General features: G+C 44.9%; 1 protein-coding gene across 1 annotated transcript in view; it reads left to right on the top strand.

Annotated features, from left to right (window-relative positions):
• The window catches only part of diaph2 (diaphanous-related formin 2), a 732,655-nt gene that overhangs the window by 36,049 nt on the left and 674,157 nt on the right, over nucleotides 1–22,449 (top strand). The window contains 1 exon segment of the mRNA XM_046295877.1: nucleotides 21,874–21,978. Coding sequence (XP_046151833.1) covers nucleotides 21,874–21,978 — 105 coding nt within the window.

Here is a 22,449-nt window from a genome sequence, read left to right as displayed (position 1 = left end):
TTGGATCTGAGGCTCTTTCCTCTGTTGCCCCCATCATCCTCCAAATCTCACCAACATCAGCCGCCTCAGAGTGCAACTGGTCCTTGTTTGGGAACACACACACCAAAGCACGCAACAAGCTGACCAATACAAGGGTAGAAAAATAGTGTCCATCCGGGCAAACTTTAGGCTTTTTGAACCTGACAATGAGTCCATCCTCTACAAGATTGGGAAGTAACAGTGAAGATGAGGCCTCAGTCTGATGTTCAAGAGGTCGACATTGAGGAGGTCCAGGGAGAAGACATGGAAGCCTGAGAGGAAGACAACCAAAGCTTTAGTTTCTAGACTATCATTTTACAGATGTATGTTGGAAATGTTTTTGGGAGATGCGATGGATCATTCAATATTCCCTTTTGTTAAATGAAATCATCCCATATGAACAGTCAACTCATATAATTAAAGTTCAATTCGTAATGAAATAGTTTATTTTATTTCTATTGGAAGGATTTAATAATTTGCAATTATGTCTACTTATGATAAGGTATCCATATGATATGGCAAATATATCCACTGCAAAAAACTAAATTTTAAAAAGTGTTAATATTAATTCCCATATTCCCGTTAATTCTCATATATTCCCGTTAATTCCAACGGAAAGTTTCCACCACCTGAATATTCCCCCAAAATGCTCAACCCTAGATACATCAATAATAATGAGCTAATGATGTGGGATTTCCCCTGATCGTTGATAGGGCTTTGTATACAAATTATGCTGATTCATGATTTTGACTGGCTGAGAAACTGCCTACTTGTTTGTCTCATCCCGACTCCCGACACGTTCATTACTATGGGACAGCTGGAGATTGAATTTGAATATTGAAACAAAGTTGCACATGTCAGAGAGACCAGACCGCAATGTTTATACAAATCTCCGCTGTTGAAAATGAAATGTTAGCTAAAAGAAATTGAGATAATGTCTAGATTATTTTTTATAGTGAAGATGATGTTTATACGTTTCCTTGGCGGAACGGATGAGAGAGTGCTTTTCCCAGTCAAATGGAACAGGGTAAATGGGTATTTTAACATCATAGATTTAGCCGGTGTTAACTTGTAGACATCAGCTGGAATGCGGTTTTAACCAATCATCACCGTTGTATAACTGATGACTATTTTTTTTATGTCTGACCTACTGTATGTTTGACAGTGCTTAGTTGAACTGTCGTACACCATCAGAACCCAGAAAAAAAGCTTGTTTTACTTCAATGTTTGTAAACAAATTCAATGTAAACAAATACTGACTGTATAGCCTCAAAACGTGGTTAAAACGATGTATGGTCAATCCTTGCATTCATGGCTCTGTCTATGAATTTAAGAGTGGTTACATTTCTCCAGCCCCATCCCTCAGCTTTTAACAGAAACAGGGGAGAGGAGTATGTTTTTTAATTGTTAATTTTTTAAATATTTTATTTCACCTTTATTTAACCAGGTAGGCAAGTTGAGAACAAGTTCTCATTTACAACTGCGACCTGGCCAAGATAAAGCAAAGCAGTTCGACACATATAACGACAGAGTTACACATGGAGTAAAACAAACATACAGTCAATAATAAAGTAGAAAAATGTCTATATACAATGTGAGAAAATGAGGTGAAATAAGGGAGGTAAAGGCAATAAATGGGCCATGATGGCGAAGTAAGTACAATATACCAATTAGACACTGGAATGGTAGATTATTAGTAGATGAGTGTGCAAAGTAGAAATACTGGAGCAAAATAAATTAGTAGTAGAGTAGTAGTAGATGAGTGTGCAAAGTGGAAATACTGGAGTAGAATAAATACAGTGGGGGAAGAGGTAGTTGTTTGGGCTATTTATAGATGGGCTATGTACAGGTGCAGTGATCTGTGAGCTGCTCCGACAGCTGGTGCTTAAAGCTAGTGAGGGAGATAAGTGTTTCCAGTTTTAGAGATTTGGCGACGAGTATGAAGCGAGGGCCAGCCAACGAGAGCGTACAGGTCGCAGTGGTGGGTAGTATATGGGGCTTTGGTGACAAAACGGATGGCATTGTGATAGACTGCATCCAATTTGTTGAGTAGGGTGTAGGAGGCTATTTTGTAAATTACATCGCCAAAGTCGAGGATCGGTAAGATGGTCAGTTTTACGAGGGTATGTTTGGCAGCATGAGTAAAGGATGCTTTGTTGCGAAATAGGAAGCCAATTTGAGATTTAACTTTGGATTGGAGATGTTTTATGTGAGTCTGGAAGGAGTGTTTAGAGTCTAACCAGACACCTAGGTATGTTGTCCACATATTCACATAAGTCAGAACCGTCCAGAGTACTAATGCTGGACGGGCGGGCAGGTGCAGGCAGCAATCGGTTGAAGAGCATGCATTTAGTTTTACTTGTATTTAAGAGCAGTTGGAGGCCATGGAAGGAGAGTTGTATGGCATTGAAGCTCGTCTGGAGGTTAGTTAACAGTGTCCAAAGAAGGACCAGAAGTATACAGAATGGTGTCGTCTGCGTAGAGGTGGATCAGAGAACCACCAGCAGCAAGAGCGACATCATTGATATATACAGAGAAGAGAGTCGGCCCAAGAATTGAACCCTGTGGCACTCCCATAGAGACTGTCAGAGGCCCGGAAACAGGCCTCAGATTTGATATATAATAATAATAATAATAATATATGCCATTTAGCAGACGCTTTTATCCAAAGCGACTTACAGTCATGTGTGCATACATTCTACGTATGGGTGGTCCCCGGGGATCGAACCCACTACCCTGGCGTTACAAGCGCCATGCTCTACCAACTGAGCTACAGAAGGACCATGGGCTATGTACAGGTGCAGTGATCTGTGAGCTGCTCCGACAGCTGGTGCTTAAGATTTGACACACTGACCTCTGTCTGAGAAGTAGTTGGTGAACCAGGCGAGGCAATCATTTGAGAAACCAAGGCTGTTGAGTCTGCCGATGAGGATGTGGTGATTGACAGAGTCGAAAGCCTTGGCCAGGTCAATGAATACGGCTGCACTGTATTGTTTCTTATCGATGGCGGATAAGATATCGTTTAGAACCTTGAGCGTGGCTGAGGTGCACCCATGACCAGCTCGGAAACCAGATTGCATAGTGGAGAAGGTATGGTGGGATTCTAAATTGTCATTGATTTGTTTGTTAACTTGGTTTTCGAAGACCTTAGAAAGGCAGAGTAGAATAGATATAGGTCTGTAGCAGCTTGGGTCAAGAGTGTCCCCCCCCTTTGAAGAGGGGGATGACCGCAGCTGCTTTCAAATCTTTGGGACTCTCAGACGACACGAAAGAGATGTTGGAACAGGCTCGGGGTGGCAAGGTGGAAAGCGTGGCCAGCCATAGAAAAATGCTTATTGAAATTCTCAATTGTAGTGGATTTATCAGTGGTGACAGAGTTTCCTATCCTCAGTGCAGTGGGCAACTGGGAGGAGGTACTCTTATTCTCCATGGACTTTACAATGTCCCAGAACTATTTTATTATTCAATTATTATTATTATTATTTTTACAATTTTGACCCCTTTTCCTCCCCAATTTCGTGGCATCAAATTGTTTAGTAGCTACTATCTTGTCTCATCGCTACAACTCCCGTACGGGCTCGGGAGAGACGAAGGTTGAAAGTCATGCGTCCTCCGATACACAACCAAGCCACACTGCTTCTTAACACAGCGCCATCCAACCCGGAATACAGCGCCCTTAACCACTGCGCCACCCGGAAGGCCTCCAGAACTTTTTTGAGTTTGTGTTGCAGGAAGCAAATTTCTGCTAGCTAAAGCTAGCCTTGGCTTTTCTAACTGCCTGTGTATATTGGTTTCCAACTTCCCTAAAAAGTTGCATTTCACGGGGGCTGTTCGATGCTAATGCAGAACGCCATAGGATGTTTTTGTGTTGGTTAAAGGGCAATCAGGTCTGGAGAGAACCAAGGGCTATATCTGTTCCTGGTTCTACATTTCTTGAATGGGGCATGCTTATTTAAGATGGTGAGGAAGGCATTTAAAAAAAGTAACCAGGCATCCTCTACTGACGGGATGAGGTCTATATCCTTCCAGGATACCCGGGCCAGGTCGATTAGAAAGGCCTGCTCGCTGAAGTGTTTTAGGGAGCGTTTGGCAGTGATGAGGGGTAGTCGTTTGACCGCAGACCCATTACGGATGCAGGCAATGAGGCAGTGATCGCTGAGATCTTGGTTGAAAACAGCAGAGGTGTATTTAGAGGGCAAGTTGGTTAGGATGTTATCTATGAGGGTGCCCGTGTTTACGGATTTGGGGTTGTACCTGGTCGGTTCATTGATAATTTGTGTGAGATTGAGGGCATCAAGTTTAGATTGTAGGATGGCCGGGGTGTTAAGCATGTCACAGTTTAGGTCACCGAGCTCTGAAGATGGATGGGGGGGAAATCAGGGTGGTCAATAGCAAGAGGCAACGGTGAGAGACATTGTTTTAGAGAGGTGGATTTTTAAAAGTAGAAGTTCAAATTGTTTGGGTATAGACCTGCTGCTGATTAATACTTCTGATACTTTACGTTACCCTATTTCTTATAGTTACTCTATATAACTATGAGACAACCATACAATTCTGTAGTGATGGTGATACAGAGCATTTGGTTACTGTAATTACTGTTACTATTTCCTGTTACCAGTGAAGATGCACCTTTTTCGACTGAATTTCACCAGATATCAGACAGGTATTTATAGGGTAACACTCATATGGCTTTAACAAGCTCCTCCTGTTGTGTTATGCGCTAGAGTGTGCCTATCTACCCAAGTGTGGTAATAAACTGAATTTGTATCAGTTAAACCTGTTGTTGTGCGTCTCCATTGAAGTTGAGAAGAAGTTGAGGTATGCATGCCTGTAGCCAGCCAGCCAGCCCAGCAGGCTGTGAATCTCCATCATTGAGGATAGAAGATTAACTGCAGCGAAAGAAGCCTACATTATAAAACAATATCTGAATTCAAAATAATTTTAGCTTCTAGTTACTGTGCAGTTAGATGTAATTTATTGTACTTAGACGTGACATGTACATGGTGTCCGTCCATATTTAAATGTAAACAAGGGTAGCTGTGTTCCCACATACATCCAAGGAAGGACATTGCTTTATAAAAAAAAAAGAATAGTAAAACCCCCCACACACACATGGCTTTAGTAGGAGAGGACATGTTGATCAATGAGCTTCCGATGGGACTCGCTGGGTAAAGCTCAACATTATCCCCGTGTGGGGTTCTGCTTGACTTAATGAAAGGAGAGGAAAAGGGATGCTTGACATTCCCATCAGTTTTACGGTTGTTTGTTTGATTTATACTGTGAAGCATTTGATCATCACAGAGATTAGTCATTTTGTCACTGGAGCATATGCTATATTAACCCCAAGTACTAAGTAGGAGCATGTACTACACTGAACAAATGCAACATGCAGTATTTCAAGGATGTTAAAGTTCATAAAAGGAAATCAGTGAAAAAATAAATAAATCAGGCCCTAATCAACTGTTAGTCACAGATGCCTTTAAAACAAAGGTAGGGGAGTGGATCAGAAAACCAGTCAGTATCTGGTGTGACCACCATTTGCCTCATGCAGCGTGACACATCTCCTTCAGATAAAGTTGACCAGGCTAGAACATGCTCAATAACAGGTATGTAAACAACATTTGAGTGAAATAAGCTTTTTGTGTGTATCAAACCCCACATACTGGTTGATAAACTGGTGAATTTAGGTGTCAACTCTACCGATCAAGTGGGTTAATAGTTTCCTTGTGAACCGTACTCAACAAGTGAAGTTTAACTCCGCCATCTCTACGTCTGGAACGGTGAGTACGGTAGCTTACTTTCACCGATACTGTACCCAAATGATTGTCAAGCTTCTGACTCAACCCACAAGTTTTTAAATATGAAGATCACACTGCTGTTGTGGGTTTCCTCCAGCCAGACCAAGCCTCTCTTCAAGGTTATGACAGAGAAATGTCAATATTCGTCCAGTGGTGTGCAGATAACTTTCTTTGAGTAACCGTTAAGAAAACAAAAGAGATGGAAACTTATTTGAGGGAAAAAACTACCCCCGCCAAAGATCAATGGGGAATCAGTCCATAGAGTGACCACATATACAGTTGAAGTTGGATGTTTACATACACTTTGAAGGTTGGAGTCAGGTTGGAGTCATTAGAACTCAATATTCAACCACTCCACAAATTTCTTGTTAACAAACTATAGTTTTGGCAAGTCGGTTAGGAAATCTACTTTGTGCATGACACAAGTAATTTTTCCATCAAATGTTTTACAGACAGATTATTTAACTTATAATTCACTCTATCACAATTCCAGTGGGTCTGAAGTTTACATGCACTAAGTTGACTGTGCCTTTAAAAAGAAAATTCCAGAAAAATTGTCATAATTATGTCATGGCAAATTGACATCATTTGAGTCAATTGGAGGTGTACCTGTGGATGTATTTCAAGGTCTACCTTCAAACTCAGTGCCAAACTCAGTGCTTGACATCATGGGAAAATCAAAAGAAGTCAGCCAAAACCTCAGAAAATAAACTGTAGACCTCCATAAGTCTGGTTCATCCTTGGGAGCAATTTCCAAACGCCTGAAGGTACCACTTTCATCTGTGCAAACAATAGTACGCAAGTATAAATACCATGGGACCACGCAGCCGTCATACTGCTCAGGAAGGAGACTCGTTCGGTCTCAAAGAGATGAATGTACTTTGGTGCGAAAGTGCAAATCAATCCCAGAACAACAGCAAATGCCCTTGTGAAGATGCTAGAGGAAACAGGTACAAAAGTATCTATATCCAAAGTAAAATGAGTCCTATATCGACATAACCTGAAAGACCGCTCAGCAAGGAGGAAGCCACTGCTCCAAAACAGCCATAAAAAAGCCAGACTACGGTTTGCAACTACACATGGGGACAAAGATCTTACTTTTTGGAGAAATATCCTCTGGTCTGATGAAACAAAAATATAACTTTTGCCAAAATGATCATCGTTACGTTTGGAGGAAAAAGGGGGGATGCTTGCAAGCCGAAGAACACCATCCCAACCATGAAGCACGGGGGTGGCAGCATCATGTTGTAGGGGTGCTTTGCTGCAGCATGGACTGGTGCACTTCACAAAATTGATGGCATCATGAGGTGGGAAAATGATGTGCATATATTGAATCAAAATCTCAAGACATCAGTCAGGAAGTTATAGCTTGGTTGCAAATGAGTCTTCTATATGGACAATGACCCCAAGCATACTTCCAAAGTCGTGGCAAAATAGCTTAAGGACAAAAATTTCAAGCTATTGGAGTGGCCATCATAAAGCCCTGACCTCAATCCCATAGAAAATGTGTGTGCAGAACTGAAAAGGTGTAACCGAGCAAGGAGGCCTACAAACCTGACTCAGTTGCACTATGTCAGGAGGAATGTGCCAAAATTGAACTAACCTATTGTGGGAAGCTTGTGAAAGGCTACCCAAAACGTTTGACCCAAGTTAAACAATGTAAAGGCAATGCTACCAAATACTAATTGAGTGTATGTAAACGTCTGACCCACTGGGAATGTGATGAAAGAAATTAAAACTGAAATAAATCTATATTATTCTGACATTTCACATTCTTAAAATAATGTGGTGATGCTAGTTGACCTAAGATGGAATTTTGACTAGAATTAAATGTCAGGAATTGTGAAAAACTGAGTTTAAATATATTTGGCTAAGGTGTATGTAAACTTCCAACTTCAACTGTAAGTACCTGGGAATCGAAATAGACTAACTGAAATTCAATGGCTGCCTTTGCAAAGATTAATTTCTACAAAGAATATATATATTTTTTACGCACACTGAACCATTGTAATGTTGACCGCCATATCTTACATATGTTCTATAAATCTGTCCTGCAGAGTGTGCTGTCCTTTGGTCTGATTTGCGCGTTCGGTAACATGCGAGTGCCAGACCTAGTCAAGCTTCAGCGCTTGATTAAGACGGCAGGAAGGATAAATTGGTATAGATCAATGATCAGCCACCAGCCTATACACACAACTCTTCCTCCTAAAACTTGAAAGAATTTTACAGGACAGTGCTCATCCCCTTCACTCAATATTTAGTCACAGTAGCAGCCAGACAAGGGGAATGACACTTCTTCAAAAGAAAACAGATAGATATGGGGACTCTTTTATTCCAACAGCCATTAGGCTGTATAATAAATAGTATGTTGGTCCCTCGAGTATACAGCATATTGCACTTTCACTTTTTATGTCTAGCTATAGCATACTGTCTTTTTATGCTGGTGGAATAATAAAGTTGATCTGAATAAAGTTGATCTGAATCTCCGAGGTCAAACCTGTTTTGCAATCCCTGCTTTTTACTCCATAGAAACTGGCCCTGGCTGACTCTTTGTGTATACTGCCAGATTGAAAATCTAACAAAAAGCTTTCAGCCCATTTCTTTGAAGCAGGCAAGGCTAAATTACCAAGGCTTCATTGCATAGGTCTCTGTAAGTGTGTGTGTGTGTGTGTGTCTATGTATCTTTTATCATACAATGGTCTTTATTGCGGGAGCGAAAGATGCTCCCTCTTTTTTAAATTATTATTTTTTTTTTTTTATTTAAAAGAAATCACAAGCTGCTTTGTGCTTTCTTGCTTCTTGGTGTTTTCTTGCCGCTTGGTGTTTTCTTGCTGCTCTGTGCTTTCCTGCCTCAGCGCACCTCATGCCCTGCCTGTCACTCAGCTCACCTCTCAATTACTGTGTTTGTGCTCACTACGCCGTGACATTAAACTCAGGCTTCCATTTGCTCAGTGACGGAAGGCATGTTTCACGGCGGCTGAAAATGTGTTGCACCGAGAACCCTCACTGAAAGCGAGATTACAGTAATGAATTTGAAGTAAAAGGACTTGTATTACCTTTACGTGCTTTTGAAGCCACCAGCACCAACTTGCCCGTATCTATAGATGGCAGAGCATGTTCACAGCTGAAGTACCACAAGCAGCCTATGTTGAAATGATAATACAACTTGAGTTGGAGTAGCTAAGTATAGTCAAATGCATCATCTTATTCTCAATAGATAGATACTCAATACAGAGTATTTGGATTTGGTTGTTCTCTGTGTCTCTCTTCGTATCCCCAGCACTTATTGATCGATAACATAGCATACACTGCTGTTTTCAAATGAGTTCCAAATTAGGTTGTTAGTGCTGACCAAGGAGCCCCCTGGTGTGCTTTAATGACTAGGACAAATCCAAATGGGTTTTTCCTTCAGCATGTTGTCTGCATGTCACTCAAAGCTAGAATAAGCACATAATGCTGCCAGGTCATCAAAAGGTTCTGGGAAGAAGAGCTGAACAGGGTTGGTTGATGCGGACACATTATCTTCTCCCGGCCTGTTAAGAAACCACTGGAGGAGTGGTAGTGCATGGTGTAGTGTTAGTGTAACAGTAGTGGTAGTGTGTGTACTGTGGTGTTTAGTGTTAGCATTTGTGCTAGTTCCAATAGGGGTGGTATGTAGCCTAGCGGTTAGAGCTTTGGGCCAGTAACCGGAAGGTCGCTGGTTTGAATACCCAAGCCGACAAGGTGAAAATCTGCCGATTTGCCCGTGAGCAAGAGACTTTACACTAATTTGCTCCAGGGGTGCCATGCTTATATACCCTGTGAACAACACATTTCACTGCACCTATCCAGTGTTTATCACAATACATTTGGTGTGTTACTATAGTGTGTACTGTAGTGTTAGTTTGTGTTAGTGTTACAGTAGTGTTAGCGTTACATTTCTGTGCAGTGTGTACTGTAGTGTTACAGTACTGTGCAGGGTGTACTGTAGTGTTACAGTACTGTAGTGTTTGTTACAGTAGTGGTACAGTGGTTGTGGTAGTGTTACAGTACTGTAGTGTTTGTTACAGTAGTGGTACAGTATGGTTGTGGTAGTGTTACAGTACTGTGCAGTGTGTACTGTAGTGGTAGTGTTACAGTAGTGGTAGTGTGTTGTTACAGTACTGTGTAGTGTGTACTGTATTGGTAGTGTTACAGTACTGTAGTGGTGGTGTTACAGTACTGTAGTGTTACAGTACTGTAGTGGTGGTGTTACAGTACACTGCAGTGGTGGTGTTACAGTACACTGCAGTGGTGGTGTTACAGTACACTTGTGGTAGCGTTGCGGTAGTGGTAGCGTTACGGTAGTGGTAGCCTTACGGTAGTGGTATCGTAGTGGTATCGTTACGGTAGTGGTAGCGTTACGGTAGTGGTAGCGTTACGGTAGCGGTAGCGTTGCGGTAGTGGTAGCGTTGCGGTAGTGTTAGCGTTGCGGTAGTGTTAGCGTTGTGGTATTGTTACGGTAGCGTTACGGTAGTGGTAGCGTTACAGTAGTGGTAGCGTTACAGTAGTGGTAGCGTTGCGGTAGTGGTAGCGTTGCGGTAGTGGTAGCGTTGCGGTAGTGGTAGCGTTGCGGTAGTGGTAGCGTTGCGGTAGTGGTAGCGTTGCGGTAGCGGTAGCGTTGCGGTAGCGGGTAGCGTTACGGTAGCGTAGCGTTGCGGTAGTGGTAGCGGTAGCGTTGCGGTAGCGGTAGCGTTGCGGTAGCGGTAGCGTTACGGTAGCGGTAGCGTTGCGGTAGCGGTAGCGTTAGCGTTAGCGGTAGCGTTACGGTAGCGGTAGCGTTACGGTAGCGGTAGCGTTAGTGTTAGGGTTACACTAGTGGTAGGGTTAGTGTTAAAATAGTGAGAGTGTTAGCGTTACAGTAGTGTAGGGTGTGGTGTAAGTGTGTAGTGTTCATATTATACCTGTGGCTGCTTGCTACCTGAGAGTCACATTAAGGCTGCTGTGGCTTCCACTCTGCCACTCTGTGTGTTGTGCATTGTCCTTTGGTTCTTTAGTCTTGATGTGCACAGCTGGACCCCGGAGTCAGAGCCCCTGATATAAATTCACAGCGGTAAATCCTCTGATGAAATCTCCCATTGGAGGATGCGTCTTTGGCGAGAAGGAGGCTCTGTGGCAGGATTCTTAATGTGGGACCTGGTGCTGGGCAAACAGCGAGCCGCCATGTGATACACGTGTTTTAATCGTCATTTAGCCAGCGGCAAACCCCCTTCTTTATGAATCTGTACCCCTCCCCATCAGCTCCATTGCTCTCATCTAACATGTACATTCAGACACGTTTCATACAAGGGCGTGCTAGGAGGGACGAGAATGAGGTTGTGATGACCGGCGAGGATGCTTCAGGATGGACAAGCGGACAGAGACTGGTCACTCCTCTTCTCTAGGCCATGCCCTCCAGACCAACACGTCTGTCTCTGTGTGAATGATGTTATTTGAATGACCACCGCTCGCCTGGTCCACCGCTGTGAATCACTTTACGTACAGACGCACAGTCAGACGCTCCTCCATCTTGGCACAGAATGTGCCAAGGATGCACCCCAAATGGCACCCTGTCCACTCTGTTATACCGCAGGGTGGATATCATACCAACCTGTAACTATTGTGGAAGTTAATTTCCTTGGCCTATTCTGTATACAGTGTGCTACTTGACCGGGGCCCATTGATACATAATACTCCGGCCTCACTCTTCTGTTTCCATGGGTAGTTATCACTGTCACTAGCTGTGGGTCGTATCCACATTACCTCCCGTTGCTTTGCCTGTTTGCCTTATTGCTTCTCTGCCATATTCCAGGTATTCTAGAAGCAGAATACCTGGAACTGATGTGTATATGTGAACTGCCTTCAACATGCCTCCACCTGTTCTTTTAGTTTTCAGTTTTATGAGCTCTTTATGATTCCTCTCTTCAGCCATGGCAGGTAATAGATCCAAATGATGACCCTCGTCCCCCCACCTAATGCCCACTGAAGTCGTAGAAGAGAGTGGGAGACCGAGGGAATGAAAGTGACCATTGCAGAGTGCTGTGCGGATGAGGCTTGTTTGAGCCTTTACATGCCTCACTACCAGGAGAAGCATTCTCCGTAATAACAGCCTCTCTGTGATTCTCCATTGCAGTTACACTTTCCCTCTGCACTTAAACCACAGAGGAGGAGAGACACGATGTACCCCTATACGCCATGAATCAAACTTGTGGGGCAGTGGAGAAAATAATACATTTGTCAAAGCAAATCAAAACAATACTATCTCTCTTCCTCCTCATACTGTACTACTGGATCGTGACTCTTGACCATATGCATTTCAATAGAAGACGGATATGACGGTACACTATACATTATCCCTTACAATCGGAGTTCACAGGCAGCACATATCTCCGTATCGCTCTGTGATATATTTTTATTATTCGTTTAAATGTTTTTTTATTTACCCCTTTTTCTATCCAATTTTGTGGAATCCAATTGGTAGTTTTACAGTCTTGTCCCATTGCTGCAAGTCCCGTACGGACTCGGGAGAGGCGAAGGTCGAGAGCCTTGCATCCTCCAAAACACAACTCAGCCAAGCCGCACTGCTTTTTCACACAACGCCCGCTTAACCTGGAAGCCAGCCGCACCAATGTGTCGGAGGAAACACCGTACACCTAGCGACCATGTCAGCGTGCATCCGCCCAGCCAGTCACAGGATTCACTAGTGCGCGATGAGACACGAGCATCCCCGCCGGCCTAACCCAGACGGCGCTCGGCTAATTGTGCGCCGGGACATGGGTCTCCCAGTCGCTGGCTGCCAGCTGCAACAGAGCCTGGACTCGAACCAGGATCTCTAGTGGCACTGCGATGCAGTGCGTTAGACCGCTGTGCCACTCGGGAGACCACGCTCTGTGATTTCTGACGTATCTGAGGCAATCTCAAGTTGTTTCGCACAGTATTCAGGCCATGCAGAGTTGAGGCCCAGTCCGTTCGGCTGAAAGAACACACGCAGATGTTTCCACTACTGCCAGATAGCTCTACACACAGTCAAGTGTTTGGGGTTGCCTGTGTAAATGTTTAATTTACCCGAGTCGGCAGCCAGGGATATCTTGGGATCCTTCCACGCGGACCTGCGAGGATATCATTATGAATGGATCATAAATCATTTTTGGGAGGCGGAACACAGAAGCTTTTCTCTTCCAGTTGGCCCAGATGAGTACTCCGCAGGCCCAAATGTCTCCCCCCTCTCTGTCCCTTCATCCCCCCTTTATTCTCCACTCTGCGTTTTGCCTTGTTTAATGAATGCCAATTAAGCGGCCAAATTAGCAGAGTTCAGAGATGAATTTAAAAGCCTGCCGGTCCCTCCATTAGAAAACGTCCAATTGGTAAAAGTTTATACTCCCCCACCCCCACCCATGATGCTGTACCTAGTGGGCCATGATACCTTAATGGTAATACCCATGATGCTGTACCTAGTGGGTCATGCTACCCTTAATGGTAATAACCATGATGCTGTACCTAGTGGGTACATTACCTTAATGGTGATAACCATGATGTTGTGCCTTTCAACAGCCACAGACTATACTGTACCAGTCAATAGCCTACAGGATTAAAGAGACAAGATTTTAAATCCCTTCACCAAATGTTAGATCATATAGTAGACATGGTAAGGTTGATTTATCTATTGCCGAAAGTAGTGCATTATATGGGGAATACATTATTGATGGGCGAAATAGACAGCTACATTTCAAGATATTCTTTTTGAAGATGTATCGTTTCACAATATCAATATTATTTTTGTTAGTTGGCTTTACCTGCCCCAAAACTCATAGCTTGTTCTCCGTCTAATTTTTAAATAGGGAGCCAATTTGTTTTCAGCACTTTCATTTCCATGACTGATCAAAACATGTTTTCTCGTGGCTCTCCCTTGTGTCTCTGTAGCAGACATATGGTGAGCAATATGTCTGGAAAATCGCATCGCAATAAAATCAGTATCGAATCGCAATGCAATCGTGAGAATCGCAGTACATATCGCATCGACACCTATCATATCATCGACGGTGATATCGTATCTGGCAGTTTCCAGTTTTCTTGTACATCCAAAACCACCAGCCTTCAGCAAAAGAAGCTCAGTCAACTCACTGTGTACAGAAAGACATCAAACAAAAGAAAAACACACAATTCTCCCACTAGAGTGCAGCCTTGTTCCACAGCAGCACCACTCAGACACATCACTTTAGCCATGTGTTTTTCTGTGTCATTCTGTCCATACCTTTGTCTGAGAGTGCTCCAAATAAACATCCTCCCATCCTCCTACTATCCTCATCATGTCATTCCCCTGCTTTTAGTGCTCTTCTTTCCATCCCTCACTCCCTCCATCCCCTCATCTCTTTGACAAGAAAGGGCCTTTTTGTGATGCAGAGGAAAACGTAGCATGTATGCTGAAGATAATAGCTAATGAGACATTGGCTACTGTCCATCCAGGCGCTGTGGCATGACAGTATTGGATGGTAATCATCCTTACCCATCCACTGTACAGGCAGTATGATATCTGTTGTATAACATAGGGTAATGCATCATGGCCTAACTATTCTGTTTCCAGGGGTAGTTATCACTGTCGCTAGCTGTGGGCTCGTCCACATTACCTCCTGTTGCTATGCCTGTCTGTCATATTGCCTATAGAGGGGGGGGGGGACTGTGTACCCCACCTGTAGTACACAACCCTGTAGAGGGGGGACTGTGTACCCAAACTGTAGGACAGAACCCTATAGAGAGGAAGGAACTGTGTACCCTCAACTGTAGTACAGAACCCTATAGAGAACTGTGGGTACAGGGGGGCTGTGTACCCTCAACTGTAGTACAGAACCCTATACAGAGAGGAGGAACTGTGTACCCTCAACTGTAGTACAGAACCCTAGAGAGGGAGGAACTGTGTACCCTAGAGAGGAAGGAACTGTACCCTCAACTGTAGTACAGAACCCTATAGGGGTGGGGGAGAGGAAGGAACTGTGTACCCTCAACTGTAGTACAGAACCCTATAGAGAGGAGGAACTGTGTACCCTCAACTGTAGTACAGAACCCTATAGAGAGGGGGACTGTGTACCCTCAACTGTAGTACAGAACCCTATAGAGAGAGGAAGACTGTGTACCCTCAAAGTACAGAACCCTATAGAGAGGAGGAACTGTGTACCCTCAACTGTAGTACAGAACCCTATAGAGAGGAAGTAACTGTGTACCCTCAACTGTAGTACAGAACCCTATAGAGAGGAAGTAACTGTGTACCCTCAACTGTAGTACAGAACCCTATAGAGAGGGGGGGAACTGTGTACCCTCAACTGTAGTACAGAACCCTATAGAGAGGGAGGAACTGTGTACCCTCAACTGTAGTACAGAACCCTATAGAGAGGGAGGAACTGTGTACCCTCAACTGTAGGACAGAACCCTATAGAGAGGGAGGAACTGTGTACCCTCAACTGTAGGACAGAACCCTATAGAGAGGGAGGAACTGTGTACCCTCAACTGTAGTATAACAGCTGGACATAAAGTACTATGACGGTTTACCTTTTCTTGTATAAAATCCTCTTTATTTAAGTAATAATGCCCATGAAGCCGGTGTTTGTTAGGCCCGATGCATCCTCCAAACACCTGCTACGAGGGCATTATCACTTTTGTTCAAAGGTTTACCAACATATTATAATAATGATTGACATATCTTCATTAAAAATGTTATTTTGATTCATTTATTTGTACTATTTCATCCTTCCACAAGTTGTAGTCCTGACACAAATCTAGGGTTGCTACCCAAGCTGGCTGGTTGTTCTATCGGTTCGTTTGCCAGAGACACGACCCAGTCATTCAGTCTTCTTGTTCTGTAGCTATGGACACGACCCAGTCGTTCGTTCTAAATGTTCCATTGCCATACTGACTGGCAACTTTCTCATCCCTTGCTTTCTAGTTAGCCAACTACTGCTAACTTAAAGTCCCATCAAATCGGGCAGCCAGAATAACAACAAAGTAGCTGCATTTGTTTAAGCTGTTTTCTAGTGACATTTAGTGACATTTATTTACGATTTCACCTGGCATATATATATGTTCTCTCTCATCAGGACACTGCTGTTTGAGAGCCAGCCAAGAGAGGAGGGGACTGTGTACCCTCAACTGTAGTACAGAACCCTATAGAGAGGGGGGGACTGTGTACCCTCAACTGTAGTACAGAACCCTATAGAGAGGGGGGGACTGTGTACCCTCAACTGTAGTACAGAACCCTATAGAGAGGGGGGGACTGTGTACCCTCAACTGTAGTACAGAACCCTATAGAGAGGGGGGGACTGTGTACCCTCAACTGTAGGACAGAACCCTATAGAGAGGGAGGGGGGACTGTGGACCCTCAACTGTAGGACAGAACCCTATAGAGAGGGGGGGGGACTGTGTACCCTTAACTGTAGGGCAGAACCCTATAGAGAGGGGGACTGTGGACCCTCAACTGTAGGACAGACCCCTATAGAGAGGGAGGAGCTGTGTACCCTCAACTGTAGGACAGAACCCTATAGAGAGGGGGGGACTGTGTACCCTCAACTGTAGTACAGAACCCTATAGAGAGGGGGGACTGTGTACCCTCAACTGTAGTACAGAACCCTATAGAGAGGGGGGACTGTGTACCCTCAACTGTAGTACAGAACCCTATAGAGAGGGGGGACTGTGTACCCTCAACTGTAGTACAGAACCCTATAGAGAGGGGGGGACTGTGTACCCTCAACTGTAGGACAGAACCCTATAGAGAGGGGGGACTGTGTACCCTCAACTGTAGGACAGAACCCTATAGAGAGGGGGACTGTGTACCCTCAACTGTAGTACAGAACCCTATAGAGAGGGGGGGACTGTGTACCCTCAACTGTAGGACAGAACCCTATAGAGAGGGAGGAGCTATGTACCCTCAACTGTAGGACAGAACCCTATAGAGAGGGAGGGGGGACTGTGGACCCTCAACTGTAGGACAGAACCCTATAGAGAGGGGGGTGGGACTGTGTACCCTTAACTGTAGGGCAGAACCCTATAGAGGGGGGGGACTGTGGACCCTCAACTGTAGGACAGAACCCTATAGAGAGGGAGGAGCTGTGTACCCTCAACTGTAGGACAGAACCCTATATAGAGGGTGTGGGGACTGTTGACCGTCAACTGTAGGACAGAACCCTATGGACAGGTGGTGGGGGGGGACTGTGGACCCTCAACTGTAGGACAGAACCCTATAGAGAGGGGGAGGGGGACTGTGGGGCGGCAGGGTAGCCTAGTGGTTAGAGTGGACTAGTAACCGGAAGGTTGCGAGTTCAAACCCCCGAGGTGACAAGGTACAAATCTCTCGTTCTGCCCCTGAACAGGCAGTTAACCCACTGTTCCCAGGCCGTCATTGAAAATAAGAATGTGTTCTTAACTGACTTGCCTGGTTAAATAAAGGTAAAATAAAAATAAATAAAAAAAACTGTAGGACAGAACCCTATAGAGAGGGAGGAGCTATGTACCCTCAACTGTAGTACAAAACCCTATAGAGAGGGGTGGGGGACTGTGTACCCTCAACTGTAGTACAGAACCCTATAGAGAGGAAGGAACTGTGTACCCTCAACTGTAGTACAGAACCCTATAGAGAGGGGTGGGGGACTGTGTACCCTCAACTGTAGTACAGAACCCTATAGAGAGGAAGGAACTGTGTACCCTCAACTGTAGTACAGAACCCTATAGAGAGGGAGGAACTGTGTACCCTCAACTGTAGTACAGAACCCTATAGAGAGGGGGGGGGGGGACTGTGTACCCTCAACTGTAGTACAGAACCCTATAGAGAGGAAGTAACTGTGTACCCTCAACTGTAGTACAGAACCCTATAGAGAGGGAGGAACTGTGTACCCTCAACTGTAGTACAGAACCCTATAGAGAGGGAGGAACTGTGTACCCTCAACTGTAGTACAGAACCCTATAGAGAGGGGGGGGGTAACTGTGTACCCTCAACTGTAGTACAGAACCCTATAGAGAGGGGGAACTGTGTACCCTCAACTGTAGTACAGAACCCTATAGAGAGGGAGGAACTGTGTACCCTCAACTGTAGTACAGAACCCTATAGAGAGGGAGGAACTGTGTACCCTCAACTGTAGTACAGAACCCTATAGAGAGGGGGGGGACTGTGTACCCTCAACTGTAGTACAGAACCCTATAGAGAGGGGTGGGGGACTGTGTACCCTCAACTGTAGTACAGAACCCTATAGAGAGGGGGGGGACTGTGTACCCTCAACTGTAGTACAGAACCCTATAGAGAGGGGGGGACTGTGTACCCTCAACTGTAGTACAGAACCCTATAGAGAGGGGTGGGGGACTGTGTACCCTCAACTGTAGTACAGAACCCTATAGAGAGGGGGGACTGTGTACCCTCAACTGTAGAACAGAACCCTCTAGAGAGGGGGACTGTGTACCCTCAACTGCAGTGAACCCTGATGAGAGGGGGGACTGTTACCCTCAACTGTAGTACAGAACCCTATCAAACTGAAGCTTGATAGAGGAAGTAACTGTGTACCCTCAACTGTAGTACAGAACCCTATGCTGATTAAGATGAACCCTCAACTGTATACAGAACCCTATAGAGAAAACTGTGTACCCTCAACTGTAGTACAGAACCCTATAGAGAGGGGAAGTAACTGTGACTGTAGTACAGAACCCTATAGAGAGGGGAGGAACTGTGTACCCTCAACTGTAGTACAGAACCCTATAGAGAGGGAGGAACTGTGTACCCTCAACTGAGTACAGAACTATAAAGGAGGAACTGTGTACCCTCAACTGTAGGACAGAACCCTATAGAGAGGGAGGACTGTGTACCCTCAACTGTAGGACAGAACCCTATAGAGAGGGAGGAACTGTGTACCCTCAACTGTTTATAACAGAACATAAAGACTATAGAGAGAGGGGTGACTGCCTGGGCTGATGAGACAGTGGATTGGACAGTCAGATGGAACAGGGTAAATGGACATTTTCAACTGGGGACAGCAAGACAGAACCCTATAGATAATGAGGATTTATTTGTACTATTTCATGGGGCCACAAGTTGTGTCCTGAGTAAACCTAGATGGTTACCCAGTCCTGAAACTGATTGGTTAGTTCAAACAGACCAAGACACCAAATTCAGTTTTCTTGTTCTAATTACTAGGCAGTTACCCAAAGCAATAAGTTCCCAGGGGTCCATTGCCAAACTACTGGCAACTTTGTCATCCCTTGCTTTCTAGTTAGCCTGGTTAAAGTCCCATCAAAAGGTAATAACAAAAATAGCTGCATTTGTTTAAACTGTAGTGACAGAACCCTATAGAGAGGGGGGACTGTGTACCCTCAACTGTAGACACTAAGAGCAGACACCAGTGGGAGCTGTGTACCCTCAACTGTAGGACAGAACCCTATAGAGAGGGGGACTGTGGACCCTCAACTGAGTACAGAACCCTATAGAGAGGGGGGGACTGTGTACCCTCAACTGCAACAGAACCCTATAGAGAAGGAGGAGCTATGTACCCTCAACTGTAGGACAGAACCCTATAGAGAGGGGGGACTGTGTACCCTCAACTGTAGCTACAGAACCCTATAGAGAGGGGGGGACTGTGTACCCTCAACTGTAGGACAGAACCCTATAGAGAGGGAGGAGACTGTGTACCCTCAACTGTAGGACAGAACCCTATAGAGAGGGGGGGACTGTGTACCCTCAACTGTTACAGAACCCTATAGAGAGGGGGACTGTGTACCCTCAACTGTGAACAGAACCCTAGAGGGGGAGGACTGCAGGTACAGAACCCTATAGAGAGGGGGGACTGTGGACCCTCAACTGTGCTACAGAACCCTATAGAGAGGGGGGACTGTGTACCCTCAACTGTAGTACAGAACCCTATAGAGAGGGGAGCTGTGTACCCTCAACCCAAACAGGACAGAACCCTATAGAGAAGGGAGGAGCTGATGTACCCTCAACTGTGTACAGAACCCTATAGAGAGGGGGGGACTGTGTAGTACAGAACCTATAGAGAGGGGGGACTGTGGACCCTCAACTGTAGAGAACCCTACTGCAGAACAGAGAGGGGGGACTGTGTACCCTAACTGTAGTACAGAACCCTATAGAGCCCGGGGGGGGGGACTGTGTATAGTTTTAAACAGAAAACGATATAGTTTGTTTAAATTTAACTCAACTGTAGTACAGAACCCTATAGAGAAGGAGGAGCTATGTACCCTCAACTGTAGGACAGAACCCTATAGAGAGGGGGGGGGACTGTGTACCCTCAACTGTAGAACAGAATCCTATAGAGAGGCTTGGCTAGCTCTCAAACAGCAGTGTCCTGATGAGAGACTGAATTACTGGCCAACACAATCACTTCAAACTGAAGCTTGGATAGACTGCAAACCTTTTACCTATTTTCTACTTATATGTCTTTGTATATCCATAAAAATTATGCTGATTCATGATGTCGACTGGCTGAGAAAAGCTGCCTGCCCTGTCTGTCTCTCATCCTGACTCCCGACACGTTCATTACTATGTGACAGCTGGAGATTGAATTTGAATATTGAAACAAAGTTGCAAATGTCAGAGAGACCAGACCACAATGTTTATACAAATCTCCACTGTTGAAAACTAAATGTTAGTTTAAAAGTAACGTGAGATAATGTCTTGTTGCTTTTTAGAGACTAAAAGACATGAGGTAATGTCTAGATGCTTTTTATAGTGGAGATGACGTTTATAAATTGCCTGCCTGGGCTGATGAGACAGTGGATTGCGCAGTCAGATGGAACAGGGTAAATGGGCATTTTAACATCATAGATTTAGCCGGTGGCAACTTGTAGAGGAGATACTGGCTGGAATGCGGTTTTAACTCCGCATCCGTACCATCTCTGTAAACCTAGATGGTACGAGTCCTGAATGCTGATTGGCTGACAGCAGTGGTATGTCAGACCATGTATGACAAACATGTATTTTTACTGCTCTAATTACGTTGGTTACCAGTTTATAAAAGCAATAAGGCACCTCAGGGGTTTGTGGTATATGGCGAATATACCATGGCTAAGGCCTGTATACATTGCGTCATGCATAAGAACAGCCCTTAGCCTTGGTATATTGGCCATATACCACAAACCCCCTCGTGCCTAATTGCTTAAGGACTGCATCTTTAAGAGCAACAAACAGTGGGAGAATCATTGACTGTTTCCATTTGAGTGAAGAGTGTTGACATCCTTTCAAGCAGCAATCAGCAGTTAAAACAATAACAAACCCCCCCCCCCTGTTTCGGTAAAAAGCTCTGGAATTGTAACTACTCTCATTTGGATGCAAGGACTGACCATCTATGATATCACATTTATAGTTATATAATTTAAAAAAATATTTAACTTTTTTTTACCCCTTTTCCTCCCCAATTTCGTGATATCCAATTGGTAGTCTTGTCTCATCGCTGCAACTCCCGTTCGGACTCGGGAGAGGCGCAGGTCGAGAGCCATGTGTCCTCCGAAACATGATCCTGCCAAGCCTAACTGCTTCTTGACACACTGCTCGCTTAACCCGGAAGCCAGCTGCGCCAACGTGTCGGAGGAAACACCGTACCACTGGCGAACGGGTCAGCGTGTATGTGCCCAGCCCACCACAGTAGTCGCTAGAACGCAATGGGACAAGAACATCCCGGCTGGCCAAGCCCTCCCCTAACCTGGACAATGCTGGGCCAGTTGTACGTTGCCATGTTGTCATGGGGCTCCCGGTCGCGGCCGGTCTGCGACACAGCCCGGGATCGAACCAGGATCTGTGGTGACGCCTCAAGCACTGCAGTGCCTTAGACCGCTGCGCCACTCAGGAGGCCCACAATTATAGTTTTAACCATGTTTTTAAGCGATATATTGTTTGTTTAAATTTACTTTGTTTACAAACATTGGAGTTAAACAAGCTTGGATTTTGGGTTCTGAGTGGGTAGGACAGTTCAACTAAGAACATCTTCAGTCAATGTAGTTGGAGTCTTAATGGATTTTAAATAACCTTAACTTACCATTATGTGTCGTATTCATCTGTCCTCACTCTCTGTGTTTGTTTCCTCAGGAGGACATGAACCTGAATGAGGAGCGTAAAGCCCCCCTGCGTGGGAAGGACCTGAGCACCAAGAGAGAGATGGTTGTACAGTACATCTCTGCCACAGCCAAATCTGTAAGTCCTTGTTGTAAACCAATGGGCTTTGTGCATTATATCTGTATTGTAACCGTTCTAACCTACTCTCACCCAGTGTGGTAGTAGTTAGTGGGAAAAATAACAAACTCTATTCTACCAACACGCTTCAGAATTATGAGATGAACCTGCTCTGCTTCCTTTCTGTCGCTCTCTCTACCTGCCCATCACTCTCTCACTCCGTCTCTCTACCTGCCCATCACTCTCTCACTCAGTCTCTCTACCTGCCCATCACTCTCTCACTCAGTCTCTCTACCTGTCCATCACTCTCTCACTCCTTCTCTCTACCTGCCCATCACTCTCTCACTCGTCTCTCACTCGTCTCTCTACCTGCCCGTCTCTCTACCTGCTCGTCACTCTAATTCCCTCTCTCTCTCCACCTGCCCGTCTCTCTCTCTACCTGCCCGTCTCTCTCTCTACCTGCCCGTCTCTCTCTCTACCTGCCCCTCTCTC

Source organism: Oncorhynchus gorbuscha, linkage group LG13 (assembly GCF_021184085.1).
Source record: "Oncorhynchus gorbuscha isolate QuinsamMale2020 ecotype Even-year linkage group LG13, OgorEven_v1.0, whole genome shotgun sequence".
Taxonomy (NCBI): Eukaryota; Metazoa; Chordata; class Actinopteri; order Salmoniformes; family Salmonidae; genus Oncorhynchus; species Oncorhynchus gorbuscha.
Note: the sequence above shows the minus strand (reverse complement) of the source record. Positions and strands in the feature narration are given on the sequence as shown.